This window comes from Mizuhopecten yessoensis, unplaced genomic scaffold (genome assembly GCF_002113885.1).
Source record: "Mizuhopecten yessoensis strain PY_sf001 unplaced genomic scaffold, ASM211388v2 scaffold10919, whole genome shotgun sequence".
Classification (NCBI taxonomy): domain Eukaryota; kingdom Metazoa; phylum Mollusca; class Bivalvia; order Pectinida; family Pectinidae; genus Mizuhopecten; species Mizuhopecten yessoensis.
This window is the reverse complement of record NW_018408787.1, coordinates 517,103-533,388: the sequence shown is the minus strand read 5'-3', so window position 1 is coordinate 533,388 and position 16,286 is coordinate 517,103. Positions and strand designations below refer to the sequence as shown.

The following is a 16,286-nucleotide window of genomic DNA, read 5'->3' as shown; positions in this document are numbered from 1 at the left end:
CACACGTAAATAATTATCTTCGTATGGGGGTCTTAAGGTCAAACACAATTAAACGAGTATTGCTCCTTTGAATTTTGCGTTTCCAGACAATGAACAGGATCATCAAGCACCAGACTTTCTCATAAAACAATGCAATTAAGAATTGGAAAAAAGAAAGAAAACAACATATGTTTCAACTACTTTATAACAACGATTGCTAATTGAAAATAATTGTAAATGTTACTTAACCAAAAAAGCCAGGATGTGGTACACAGCACTATATAACCATCCGACTAATTACAAACAACTAATGGAAACTGATACTTTTTAAAGAAGATTATAAACTAAGTTGTGTGTCTGGTCTATATAACTTGATTTCACCATGAAAAGTATTTTGTCAGAAAAAAAATGATATTAAGAAATAAATATAAAATAATGATTTAGAAAATATTAGAAAGGAAAAGCTTAAAAGGCGCGTAATAAGATAGGATAAAGAACAAAAATACAGACTAGAAAAACAATGATGAACTTATCACAAAACAGATTGAGATATTGAAAAAGAAGATTTTTCTAACGAAGCTTTTATGTAAATCACTCTGCAGTCATTGCAAATGTATAGATTGCAATGAATGCTTGAAAGGTCATGATTCTTTTTATATGCTGACTGACAAATAGGCAAACACTGAAGAGCATTTCAGAGAAACTTGTTTATTGTATGCACTCGAAATGAAGAATACAAAAAATGGGTAGCTATCTTAGACACAAAGCAGGGTATCACAACTTGTCTGTCAAAGAAGGGTAACATACCCAGGAAATATTAAAAGAAATAGATACATATACCTCTTCTGTTTAACATGTATATAAGGGCTGTATACTATACCTTTATTAATAAAACAGTTGGTGTGTTAATGCATCACTGTACGAGCACAACATGTTTTTAACCAGCATTGTATAAAGACCACATTAGAATACAATTATTTCCTGTTTCGCGACTGACCCCTTCTTTTGTTGTCGACAATAAGACAATGTACTGGTTTCTTAAAGTCAATCACGTTTAGCATAGCATTACATTGGAAGACGCTATTAATGTTTGTAGCACAACACTAAAGTAATGAAACGCAATCTTATTCTTGCTTAGTATATATAAAGTAATTGTGAAATGAATTAAATCATAAATTGTCATGCGGGGGTTAAAATTGGTGTAATGACCGATCTTTTAAGTTCCTGTAAAACACTTGAGAAAGGCGCTGAGTACCAAATATAATGCAAATCTACCGTAGAATATCTGGATGAAATCTGTCGGCATGATCGTTTTACCTCCAAGGTATTATAGAAACTTCTTACAGATTTAGAATTTTAAAATGTATCATTGAAAATAAGATAAAGGGAACCTCCTTGTGTTTCTTCAATTTGGTCAATCCCCATGACATCAAGTTTTTATGTTTTTGTCAAATATATTCATAAACATCTAACTAAATCATAATTGAAATTTCTATTTATTCAATTCCGGAATTTCGTATTTTTTAAAACAGCACATAAACTAAATAGAGGATATTTAACGTTGTCTTCAGTAACAACAGATATATTTCACGAATGTGGCACGAGTGAAAAATATCAAAATATCAGCCACATGAGTGAAATATATTTGTTATTACTTAAGACACCATAACATTTTCAATTTTTTACATTTTTAAAGCATAAAATACGAAAAAGTAATGCATTAAAAAAGGGCGGGAATCAGAAGCGTAATAATTAGCGCCATATTCTAATGACGTCACGCTTAACAACAAGGCTGTGCGCCATTTTGAATGGGATACTCAACGCGATTCCGACGTTTTCTGCTATTATCTGGTATTATTTAATTATAGCCTTTGGCTGGGGCGATACCTGGATCTATCGACCCGAGAAAAGATATCTTGACAGAGGACTCAGTCCGAGGTCAATATATCTTTTCTCGGGTCGATAAATCCAGGTATTGACCGAAGTTAAAGGCTACAATTGGTTTTTTATTTTTCAAAACAGTAATGTTAGCTTTCTGAAAAAGACACAATAAAAAAGCTGGGACGGTCATTGTTTTAAGAGACGTCATACTTCTATTTTTAGAAAAACCCAGTCCTTCAACAAAAATCACGCGCTCCAAGTCAATATCGTTTTTTATCGGTGGACACGTGATGCATTCCTGGCCAATCAGTAGCGGGAATATTATGAAAAAATAATAATATTGCTTATAAAAATGTTATTAATTGTATATTCATATAAATACTTAAGTGTGTGTACCAAACATTTACCATAACAACCACTTATTCTACCGTCGCTTCATATGAATCTGAACGAAAAAAATGTTGCCTTTGAGTGCAGCGAAAAGAAGATACCGTTATGAATGGTCTATACCAAAAAATGATATTTTCACAGTGTGAAAGATATCAGTTTTATCAAGTTGATTGAATCCGATATTTCATTGGCAAAAATGTAATAAAATATATTTCTTTATGATAATATTAGGAAATATTGCATTTACGTTTTGGTAAGCTATCCATTCTAAAATTGAGTGGACCCAGAGTTTTAAAGGTCGTGGTTAGTATTTAAAACTCGGGTTTAAATAGCCATATCTACACAGGAGTGAACAGAATCTAAATTAAACGACCTCCTCATAAATAGCCAGATGATTTCGGCATTATCACAGTGACAGGTCGTCTATTGGTGGTAACTGATACGATAGCTCTATCTGTGATCTATATATGTGATAACATACTTTAACATGACTTCGTATGTTCAGCTTTTTAACATACCGACGTTATGAAGTGTATAATCACTCCAAATCTGGCGGGAAAATTATTACAGTATGTGCACCTTTTAATTGTTGATATTTTTACGATAACTGCACGTAACTGGAATGTATCCTACGTCCTTAGTAACTGGTGTGGTACTGTCTCAATGAACAGGCACAGAACGTTTTATATCCTGCTTTGTATTGACTTTACCCTCCCTCCACGTTCTCCTGAGCTGCTTTGTTCATACTTCTTGTTAAGTATTGATTTCAAATCCCACTTGTGTTCTACCTTATTCACCCCTCAAATTTCATAATGAACTATTTCAAACTTTGAATTGGAAGAGTTTAAATGTACCTTTAGGGGTGAATAAGTTAATGATAAGATAAACATTAATAGTGATCTCAAAATGATGTTCTGAAAACAATAATGCAAATATATTAAAAATCCTCGAAAATTATACATGTATTTTGAAAATTCACTTTAAAGATCTAACCCAATTATTCTTTAATCAAGGTGAACGCATTTGTGTTTGCATTGTTTGTATAGGAAGCAAAACTACACATTACAAACCCGGGAGTGTCTTTAGAGAGAAGCAAATATTGATTACCTCCCTTTCGCTCTCCAGCATTGAGGTACTGATCATATTCTACTCGCGGAGAAACTTGTGATCTTGTTGCCTGTCATTATAGAATCCAAGTTAGAAACCAAAATGTAACTACGTTGCATATTTTTCAGTGAAGCCCCCTTTTTATCATAGCTGTACCATGAAGTGCTATATCATTGTAAACATGTAAACAGCCAGGTTTAACAGCCACAAACGTTTTTCCTCAAAGTGTAGGTACATGAAGGAGGAATTAATGCAGGTGTCATTCCATAATGTGGACGCATTCATCATCACAGCTAACATTAGTAAACAACATTATATACATTGTGATTAATTGTAAAGGGCTAATTTTAAACAGAGCCATTACCTATTTTACTAGCGAAAGGAGAAAGTTTGATTGGGCGAAAAATTATTATGCATTATTTAAGACCGGTACGTCTTACTTTTTTCTAAACCGTCTCTTTTAATTAAATTGTGACAAAATATTTGATATTTTTAAATGAACTGACTTACAATGTACTTATGTACCCATATCTTAAGGAAACCAAGCCTGCTTGGTAGTGTAGTAGTGTGCACGTCCTTTGAACATAGATATACATCCTAAACCAAGCCTGCTTGGTAGTGTAGCAGTGTACACGTCCTTTGAACATAGATATACATCTTATACCATGTTTCTCTACTTACCTTAAACATTGATGTGATTGTTTCATTGTATATTGAATTCCGTCTGACCTTGGAAACGGCTGCAAAGCTATACCACTTCTTTTAGTCTCCTAAAATGTGTATAACTGACCGTATCTCATTAATTTGTTTCTCAATGATTTGAAGTAATTATCAAACCACTTCTTGTTTTGTGTTTTTCTTGTATTTTTCCCCTTCTTTTCATGGAAGGTTTTGATATTTTCGTGTTCATCAACTGCCTTTTGAATGGGTATTTAGGCTAATATTTTAGAATATCCCAGTCGATCTATTAAAATTATTAATGGTTATATCCGAAAATAGAATGCCTTCTGTAAAAGAGGAGCAAACTCTGCAGCCCATACATAACCATGACGAATTTGTTTAATGGAGTCATCTATAACTGGTTTGGTTGTTGTAGAGATGGTATGTATTGATAGTTTGGACAACAATGGCAGTCAAATAAGAATGATTGGACATCTCAAACATGATAGCTGAATAACGAACATAGAACAACAGCCACACTGAAAAAGACAATGTCAAAAACACTGTCTCCTAAACATCTACCATTAGGTATCTATAATTGCACCATATTTTGGTGACCAACTCTTTTCTTTTTAAAATAAACATAACGCCTAGTCCTTTATGTACCTTATGTTATATGGAGCGTGAAAAAATAGTACATTGATTATGGGAATGCCAAGAGGTCCGGTCACTATTACAGAGATTTGAATCATTTTTTGATATACTTTTAATTCCGTTTGTTTATAATAAAGATTTTTTCCTTTTTGGAATTGTATCACAGTACTCTAGCTATGTTGATAATGAAATTTTAATTCTTATGAAACATTATATCTATAAAACTAGATGTCTCAGCAACTCTTTGAATCTCACTGCACTTATCAATGTCATCAAAGATCATTTTCTTGTGCAACAATAAATAAATCCCAGTAAAAGTGAGCATGTTAATAGGTAGTTTGATCTCAATTGGAGAAAATGGAAACCTATTCTAGAATTATAGTTGTCTGATTGTATTTGTCCCCAAGACTAACAACGCCTGTTTAGCTCCGTTCTCTGATTTTTCTATTTATTTATATGAAACAATGTCTCCCGTCTGTCTGTCTGTCTGTCTCCCTCTCTCTCTGATGATGATGATGATGATGATGATTATGCTTATGATGATGATTATGTTTATGATTAGTGTCATTATGTCATTCTATTGTATGATGATGATAATCTCATGATGTTGAGATTATGAATGTAATGCTGAACCACGAGTAGTTTGTAGTTGTGTGTGTGTGAGTGCATGTGTTTGTATATGACGTGCTAAATGTATTTTGATTGTGGAAAAAAAGACTTGAAAAATAAAAAATTACAAAACAAAAGGTATCTTTAATTGATTTCTATGACGAAGATCTGCATTGCCCTTGCATTAAATAGAATACCCCTGCGTCATATGGACATAGTTTGTTTATCAATTTTATCATGCAACATTTACCACATAAACTTAGCACAGCCACGTTGTCCCACTTTATTAAAACAAAATAGATGTTGATAAGTAAAGGCCAATTGGAAGTCTTATTATATTAAAATGTTAGTTTCTGCTCAATTCAACTGATTTTTACTGAAAATAACATTTTTTTATTCATGAGAATCGGTTTGATTTCAAAGTATATATTGCATTACATTTCAAATATGCCTGATTAATATGCACTTAAACGACACCAAAACCAAACGTGTGATGAAGTTGATTGGGTTAATTAAACTGTCTTTTACAGTATATATGTAGTTTTCTATTCAGTAGACGACAGAATCTCTGTGAAAACTAACGTGACTATAGCATCGTATTGTATCTGAGAGAAAGCAAGCTAGCTTAGCTATATAACCTTATTCTATCTGAGAGAAAGCAAGCTAGCGTGGCTATGTAATCGTATTGTATCTGAGAGAAAGCAGGCTAGCGTGGCTTTGTATTCGTATTGTATCTGAGAGAAGGCATGCTAGCTTAGCTATATAACCTTATTCTATCTGAGAGAAAGCAAGCTAGCGTGGCTATGTAATCGTATTGTATCTGAGAGAAAGCAGGCTAGCGTGGCTTTGTATTCGTAATGTATATGCGATAAAGCAAGCTGGCTTGGTCATATATTCTTATTGTATATGAGAAAAAGCAGTCTAGCGTGGCTATATAATTTTATTATATCTGAGAACAAGCAAGCTGGCTTGGCTATATAATATTCTTATATCTGAGAGAACGCTAGCTAGCGTGGCTATATAATCGTATTGTATCTGAGAGAAAGCTAGCTAGCGTGGCTATATAATCTTATTATATATGAGATAAAGCAAGCTGGTTTGGACATATATTCCCATTGTATATCAGAGAAAGCAGTCTAGCGTGGCTATATAATATTATCATATATGAGAGAAAGCAATATGGCGTGGCTATATAATCTTATTGCATATGAGAGAAAGCAAGCTGGCTTGGTTATATATTCTTATTGTATCTGAGAGAAGGCAAGCTGGCGTAGCTATATAATCGTATTGTATATGAGAGAAAGCTAGATAGCGTAGCTATATGATCATATTGTATATGAGAGAAAGTAAGCTAGTGTAGCTATATAATCATATTGTATATGAGAGAAAGCAAGCTAGCGTGGCTATATAATCGTATTGTATATGAGAGAAAGCAAGCCGGCTTCACGGCCCGCTTAGCTATATAATCTTATTGTATCTGGGAGAAAGCAATCTAGCGTGGCTATATAATCGTATTGCCAAATTAAAAAAAAATCATCTTCAGAGTTTCTTAATGGAAAACATTCAAATGTTTGCGGTTTATAGATTTGCTTGCTTATATTGTTGATATTTATGTAAGATATGAGAGGTTTATGATATGGACGGTCACCCCTGGTACTTTGTATGTTAACTTAAGCTAGCATTGCTGCACTGTTATGAAATTTGCAAATGACAGGTATTCCATACTGGTTGATATTGAAGATAGACCTGAACTACGACCTTTTCTGATCTACATAATGATCATTGTGATCATTTAACCTTTCCATCAGATGTATAGGTAAATATTTTTCACTGGTCTATATTAATAGTTTGAAACAGTTACAAAAATAGCTTTTTACATCTGAGTTTAGTTTAATTACCTAGCGTTATGAGATATAAATGATATGTTTATTTACAAAATTCATTGTTATATGCTTAAGACAGTACAACTCATTTTCACATCAGGGTCTCATTTATTATCTGTCACACCTGAATCAGCACCGGAAATTTTGTAAGGACTGATAAGTAAATAATAGATCGTTATGTCAATAAAGTTTAAACGTGCAAAAGTTTGAACTAACCGTTTTTTGTCAAGAACCAAGTGCAAACCTAATAAATAAAAGTATATTTGTATATTTATTGCACTCGATACACCTGCACAATCAACACGTCAGTACACCTGAAAATAAATACAATAACCAGATTCGAATATTTCACACAAAGGACAATATGACAGGTTTTCGATTTAATGTATGCGCGTAATAAAAAAAGGGGGGGGGGGGGGAAGTCACATTAACTTTGTGTAAATATACGCGTACCGAATCGCAGATAACACCAAGCCTGACACTTGGCAATATGATCGTGCAAACTTGGCGTTTTGTTCGTTCATATTCGTCGAGATAAGTAATGCCTATAACGCTTAACTGTCTTATCTAATATTTGCATATCTAGAATAAAATATGACAATTATGAAATTCAAATACGAAAGAACTCTCCAAATTTAAGATCCTGGACATATGTTATTATCAAAACACATCCAATGACACCGACGTAGACATGCTATGTTTCCTACCTCTGCAGTCAGTAAGGACTGACCACACGTATGGTACATTGACACGCTCCCTTATCAGCAACTGTCACACTCTCATGATACATTCAGATCTGACCATGTCAGCGCGACTCTGACAACGGCGCTGTATACAATGTAATTCTTCACTACAGTGTGTTGTCTATTTGGAATATAGAAACAGTATCGCCGACTGTCTCCGATCAATATCAGCCGATGTATCCATTCTGTCTTTGACCACAATAACCTGTTGAGCCGACCTCCAATCTACATGTATGTTGGTTACGATTGTATCTCTTTTTAGATCTAAGAAACATATGTTTATCTACCATCCATGTAAGCAGATATCAAAGGTAAAAAAGCATCATAAATACTAAATGATTGAAAGAGCGGAGAAAGGGCTAATGGTTGCGACACACTTTGTTTCTTTGATGCATATCCCAACAGTTATATTTATTTAATGTATAATAATCGTCTTTGATTTCGTACTTTTTGTGCATTTCTATTCTTTCTATTATTTCTTTTATACGTGTCGTATTTTATTAGATCAACTAAGATAAATTCTCTCTTTACCTATTGCGATTGCCTTTTATCCGCGATCCGTCCGCAAACAAAACTGTTTAACCGATTCCATTTTTTTCACTTTTAAACAAATTCCATGGTAATAATATACTTACTTAAAAGGTCTGGGGGTCAAATTGGCTAACATAATCAATTACTCTCCAGTAATGAAAAGATTCTAAAGTTGTTTTTATAATTGTGAATGTTGTTCAATTTATTGTATTATAAGATGATGTTCATTTCCCCGGGTCAATCGGGGAAGAGTAAAGTTTTAATTAAAAAAGTAACACCTAAGGGTACATTTTGTTCACTTCAGTAGGGAACTTACATGTAATTGCATACTTTGAACTATTTTTTGTTGATGGAAAGATATTTAGAAAAAAAATAAAACCTGAAAAATAGACTAACTAATTCCTTAAAAATCAAACTTTTATAACTGGTACACATGTGCGATTTTTGCTTTGTCACATCACAGCAATAATTGATTTGAAAGACAACCAAGGTGGCCGTAAAGGCTAAGTGGCCTCTTCTTTTATTCAATTCAATTCGTGCTGTTTACTTTTTCTGACTGTATCTATCTTACTGCTGTCCAGGTCCAAATCGTGTATAAATGAATTAGGATAAAAGTATAGTTGCTGTTGACGATTGCGTTCGTCAATATTCACTAATTTTTTAGATTGAGGTCGTGTTTAACAAATTGTTGTTCATAAATGACAACAAAGATGTATTGATGGGGATAACCCAAGCGACAGCATTTTATTTATCAAAAGCCGATAATAACAATACATCAAAACTGTATTTTTATGTTTTATTTAATATTCTTTGTATGTCTCCATAAACTTTTACTGCAACATCTGTATGCATATTGGCACGTAAAATATGTTCCAACTCCAAGCCTATTCTTCGTTAGCTTAACCATTTTCATGTAAATAAACAAATCAAAATTTCAATACTTCTTAAATTTCTACTTTGGTACCCACTTTGATGCATTTTTCATTTAAGATATCTCTTATATCAGCAAATATTTACAAAATTGACGAATAATGAAAACGTCCCGAATTAAAAATTGTATTTAAAGGACCCATACACCAACAGGTAAACAACTGGTGTAGGGAAAGAAGTCAATTTACCGATATGGATAACGAACGTAAACGTCAACGCGACAGGTTATTGTGGTCGGCTTTAATCAACAGGTGACGACTTATAATTTCTTAAAGGATAGAAACAGTGACACCGACCAATATTTTTGACGAGTGGAAGCAGTGATGCCGACTTAAAATTTCTTAGATACATGTAATGCCTGGCAATCTTTCATTTGGGATAGAAACAGTGACGCCGACGGTTGTTTCCTTAGAGGATAGAAACAGTGATGCCGACGGATGTTTCCTAAGAGGATAGAAACAGTGACGCCGACGGATGTTTTCTTAGAAGAAAGAAACAGTGAAGCCGACGTATGTTTCATGAGGGGATAGAAACAGTCACGCCAAAGTGTTTTAGAAGATAGAAACATTCCCGTCGACGTATGTTTCCTTGAAGGATAGCAACAGTCCTGTCGACGTATACACAGATACACAGATTGTATTCTGACTTTAAGACTGTAGGAAAATCCTCTGCTGCCAGCTCAGTACGGTTAGAACTAATTCTGACAGGAGCAAGGACATACAAAGTAAAATCTTAGTGGTTATTTGAATACTATTAATCGTTAATAGTTGAGATGAAAAGTATGTTTCCTTGAAGGATAGGAACTGGAAACTGTCACGCCGACTTATGTTTTCAGAGGATAGACAGTCACTTCAACGTTTGTTTCCTACGAAAAAGGAAACGGTAACGCCGACGTATTTTCTCCTAGCAGTATAGAAGCAGTGGTTCCAACGCCATGTGTCCCCTATTTGTTTCAGTGACATATATGATTCATTCAGATAGCAACAACATGGATTCTTCTCATCGTTTCCTCTAATGTATCTGATTCAATTAGTTTGAAAAGTCCCTGGGTTTATTAAGAAAAGGATAAATGGATAAATGAGTATCCCGTTTTTCTTGTGTTTAAACTATTTCTCGAGAAATAGTGCTTTGTGCCATTGGCATGTTTCGTTCCTTAAGTCGTTCGGTAGGTTTTGGGTGGGGACGCTGTATTGCTATATTTGGCGCTATATTACTAGTTTTAGTATGTTATTCTACCATGCCACACGCTATAATGACTCAACCACAGCACTCTCGATATACGCATGACTCGTATCTTTCAATCTCCACAAGGATTGCATTGCCTTACATGGACAGACATTCTGAAAAACAAATGAGTTCTTCCAGTTCAGACTTACTCAGAAAACAAGCCAAAGACGAAAATTGTCAGCCAAAAACATTGTCGTTTCTGACCTACAAACCAAGATATCGCACAGCACTGCTTAGTTTTCCTGGATCTGGCAACACGTGGGTCAGACATCTTATACAGGAGCTTACAGGTAAGAGCAATGAGTTACAGATTGTATCAGAGAGAAAATGTAACGGACTTGGTTAACATGATAAAGCACAGCTCGAAGGCGACGTGCATGAATTAAAGAATACATAGTGCTCACCAATTCAGTTCTAGGTTTCGAATACATGTCTGTAAAAGCTTACAGTCACAGTACTATGTTATTCAATATATCTAGTACTCGCAAATACGTTAATAACTGACTGGAATACATCTCAATTTACTAGTCCTAGTACAAAGAGGATACAACAGCCTACATGTAAGGTACAGATCGAATACGATTCTACACAAATCACAGCACTAGCATAGCAGATGTATCATACTCTCGTATCACTACCGCAATGCGGTAAAATTTATTTTTAGTCCAAGGTCCTTTGCTTGATATAGATGTGTTCTATGTCCGACTTAAAATACATAAATATTAGTTTAGGAGCCTAAGTACAAATGGTACAAACTGATGTCTGAATGGAATAATCCAACCTGCCTGTATCCCACATTGGAGCTATAAAAAAAACGATTTTACACTCAGATGAAATGGATTTTCAACCCCAATGTACTGATATAATTATTATTTAAATACAATGGTGATCGAAAATTTAACTGTGCCAGTAACCTGAATTCAGATCTATTTGAATCACACTGAATTGATACCCCTGCCTGCTTATGTAATTTTCCTGTTAAGGATTGTGATCACTTCTTCCTCCATTGCAATATGTATACTAATCAAAGGCAAATTCTCTTGAACTCCATTTCTGCTCTTAATGACACTATTCCATTCAATACTCAGACTTTTTTGTGGATGTCGAAGACTCGATATTAATATGAATATAAGTATTTTGGAGATGGTTCTGAGATTCATTAAAGATACTAAACGCTTTTACTAGATTACACTTACTTGTTTTCTCACGACTTTGCTGTGTAGAATAATACCAACACATAATTGAACTATGTGCTGTCCTGTCCACCAGCATCAATTTAATTGCCATTTTCTGTACAATCAAAGTTTTGTAACAATAATTTTCAAAAAATTTAATTATGACATGCAAATATCAATATATATATAATATACATGTTTTATCATTACTTCAATTCAATATGATGTGTGTAAACTGTTTACAACTGTAAGGAGAGGGCGCTCATAGGCTTTGCCTGTTGCCCAATTCCTTTGTATCTAAGACCTGAACAATATATATTCTGAAATGAAAAGTATATAACATACGTAAAAGGTACTTCAGAATAGCAGGACTATGTTAGCATTGTATGATTTTAATGATGCCGTGGTCCAGTTTCAGGAACGTTTCTTAACGCAATGAAATTCTTGAAAGAGTCTTGCTGGAATTAAGGAAATAAATATTAAGGAAATTCCCATAGTCGGACAAAAATATCGAATGTCATCAATATTACCTTTATATTAAGTTTTTAAATATTACAACAAGATGTGCTTTCCATTAATCAAGGTTACTACACGGGGAGCATTTACCGGGACACAAGTCTGGCCCAGAACGGGTTTCCTGGTGAAACAGTGCCTGTCCGACATTCCACTAAGTATTGTATTGTATACAAAAGTCACCAGGCTACCAAAAAAACCCTGAGGATTTTCAGCAAAGCTTTAATCATTTTACGAAATCCTTTAAATGCTATCAAGGCCTATTTTAATTATGAATTTTCAAGTAAAATCCAAAAAGAGTTCGGACAAATCCTGGACGTCACCGATAGTGAAGGCGGAAACATGACGTCATACAACAAACATCTGAATCACGCGGACCCGTCTTTATATCACACAACAAGTAAGTTCCTCAAAGTGTTATATTTACAAACACTAAGTAGCTAGATACTCTAACAAAGCAATGTTATCTATGTAAACCTGTTATTGATAAATAAAAAAATAAAATATTTATAAATACAGCCTTTCATCGCATAATCTAAATATTGAATCTAGAAGATAGTTATTTGGCGAAACAATTCGTTTATGTTAACACAGGCATGTTATTACTTTGTAAAACTACTACACGTGTTCCTGCTTTAGGAATAAGCTGAATTGAATTGAGAGTTTTCCGTCGTTTCTGCTATTGGTCCGGTGTTACATAGTTTATAGTAGGTGTGGGTAAGGTAGTTTACAATAATGACGTTGTGGGCCAAACTGTAAAATGAGTTTTCTTTTTGTTTGTACTAGTATAATGTAGCACTCCTGTGTGGTGTAGACAGGTAAACCTCAACCCGAGGGTAAGATGTTAACCTCAACCCGAGGGTAAGATGTTAACCTCAACCCGAGGGTAAGATGTTAACCTCAACCCGAGGGTGAGATGTTAACCTCAACCCGAGGGAAAGATGTTTTTAGTTTTACGCAAGGCTTTGTCGAGTGCTAAACTTCAAAACTGTTATTCAAAGGATTGGGATTTCTTATTTGAATTTCGCAAAAAAAATAACATGTGATGGCGAAATATGCTTAACTCATCCTTTAACTCATACTTAATGTTTCTCTTCCTTCTTAGAATGGAGATCATATGTGGATGATAGGCTGCGGCGTTGGAGGACAAAAAACATATTTTGGTTGCAGAACTTCAAACAAAACTGTACGATTGTTTTATATGAATCTTTGAAGCGTAATTGTTCATCAGAACTGTTGAGAATTGGTAGATTCCTCGGGATTCGAGTAAAACCGAAGGACGTGTGGTGTACCATTGTTAATAGAGAGGGACAATTCCACCGCCCTCCAACCAACAAGACGACGTCCAGTGTGGTCAGTCTAATTACCCCAAACCAACGAGAGGAGATTCGCAAATCTGTCTGTGAGGTTTCTAGAGTCGCCAGGAAGCTGGACATTGATTTGGACATATCTCAGTATCTGGTCGGATTATTGGAAAAAAAGGACACAGTATGTTAATCCCATTGAATATCCAATGAATAACTATATGCACATGTGTTATCAAATACTGTGTTTAAAAATAATGGCGGAATACAAATACTGAAAAAACAAATACATAGTACTTGAGTATTCAAAATGTTTAACAACCATTTACATATGAAGAACATAAACATTAGAGAAAAAACAACACATTTGTCATATTTGGATACCTACCATAATGGTATAGAATAGGCAAAGTTTTCATTCAACATATTACTTCGCGTTAACAATTTACCAAAAACTTGTATTCATAAGCAATCTCTTCTTAACACACGGAGCAAACTCGATTCTGATGAGGTGCACCACCCCATCGTGCATTTTCTATGAACAGTTGTAAGTTAAATGGACATTGTCTTCCATTTGAAAATGCTTTTTTTTTTAAATTATTGAATATGTAAAAATTTTGACGAATCTATATCGTTGAATCATTTTTGAATAAAGTGGTACTGCAATCTTTGTTTAACCACATATTTTAATTTATCTTCACTAATTGTACACGTTTGTTGTTAATTACATAAATATAATGAAGTTTAATGCAATATCAGCTTATATAATTTCGCCATAATCAATTCATTTTAAACTTCTGTTTCCAGTTTCATTTAAATTGTACATTTTATTTCAAAACTTATAACAAGATACAAATTATACCGAAACATAATTAATCTTTCATGTTAAGTGGATATCTACTTTCACCGTATTCCGTGAAATTGGTTGTACTAGATCTTGTTTTGAGAATGCTTTTACCACATTATAACAGAATTTTCTACATTCGACGGTGCAAGAACCAGCATAAGCTGTAATCATTAAACAATTCTCATGTTTAAATTCAGATTATGTACTTCCATGTCCTCATTCAACAGAACACCTTCTAAAATCCATACAGTTGTATCTAGCTGAATACCATTTCCATATTTAGAGCTCATGTTGTAATTCCGAACCACATCTTGCATAACACGTCAATTCGTCAGAACACGAAGGTTCTTCAGTGTAGATTGATGAATCTCAGAAAGGAAACCCCAACTTTGCGTTTTGTTAGATATTAAGACGAATTTATAACGAATTCCTGGGTACTTACAACGTACAATGTAGAAGCGAATCCAGGAATAAATAATACTTGAGTATTTATGTAATATTTTAAGACATTCAAGTATCATACATAATCAATGTGAGTAGTGTCATGAGTAATTTTTCACACGAAGTACTGACGATTCGTAGGCAAGTCAACACCCCCAGGACACAGGGACCTGATAATTTGTTACAGCTATATTTGGACCTAAACTAAAGTGTTCAGATCTAGAGTAATTTTACATGTTTGGGGGGTTTAGATCGATTTTCAGTAAAAATGCCACCCCTATGATCATATAATGGATTGTAATNCCCCCCCGTGTAAAATGACTCGAAACATCTTAGTTTTGGTCCAAATATAGCTGTACAAAGTATCAGGTCCCTGTGCCCGAGGACTGGGACCAAGAAGTTTTGGTCGTTGAATGAGATGATTAAGTACATCCCAAAGTCGTTTCGTAACTTTGAAATGATGTTTCGTCACAATGGTAAACTATAGAAAATATGTTGATTACAGGAGACTAAAATTCTACCACAGTATTGTATTCCTACATTTATAAATTTGGCCCACTTTGAGAGATATTCACTCCTACATGTACATAAATGGAACTTCAGTCATTCTGTTCATAGTTATGATTTCTGATGTGTTATGTTTTGGTCGCATTTTTTGTTTGTTTCAAAGAGTCGAAACATTTTTTTCAACGTAACTAATGAAAGTTGTTTTCAGGCACCGAAACTTGCGTCCAATGACGCCCTATTTATAAATATGTTTCATTTCAATGTCAAAAAAAGTAAAGTTTACATGAGTGAAAGTTGCATAGCAATGATCAGTCATATAAGATAGTTCCATCACATTCTATCTATTTATAACTTTTAAAATACCTTATAAATGGGCATATTTGTATTGATAATTGTGTGTTAAAAATGTATTAAGGATTGAGTATCGTCTTGAAATATATAATGTGGTAGACGCCGTTGGTGTCTGTTGTTCTGTGGCATTAATTTGAGGAAGTTTGGTAAACGGATAAATTATAATGAATACACATTTCTTCTGATTTCTGATGCGTACATGACAAGAGGAAAGCACTGCCTCCCGGTTATCATTGATATAGATACCAGTCTGGACACGTATGACAGACAATATTTCTTATAACACATACGTGATAGCAAAACGACACAGAAAGAAAAAGTAAATAATGGTCGAGAAGTACTTTTTAAACGAAACAACTTCAAACAAACGAAATTATTAAAGATAACAAGAGGCCCATGGGCCTTAACGGTCACCTGATATATTTATACAGAGAGTTGATTTTGTTTTTAACATGAACAGAAATATTATTCAAAGTGACAAAAAACAATAAAACCACCTTACTCAATATCTAGCATACAGATTTCAGACTAAAAAGGATTTGAAACTAGCACCT

At 34.1% G+C, this 16,286-nt stretch overlaps 1 protein-coding gene across 1 annotated transcript; it reads left to right on the top strand.

The window, feature by feature from the left end:
* Positions 1–7,960: 7,960 nt before the first annotated feature.
* On the top strand, positions 7,961–14,276 carry LOC110463645 (WSC domain-containing protein 1-like). Its single transcript, XM_021518430.1, has 4 exons — positions 7,961–8,137; positions 8,901–10,884; positions 12,353–12,682; positions 13,388–14,276. The coding sequence occupies exons 2-4, from the start codon at positions 10,509–10,511 to the stop codon at positions 13,777–13,779; spliced, it is 1,098 nt and encodes a 365-aa protein (XP_021374105.1). The 5' UTR covers positions 7,961–8,137; positions 8,901–10,508; the 3' UTR covers positions 13,780–14,276.
* The last annotated feature ends 2,010 nt before the right edge of the window (positions 14,277–16,286 follow it).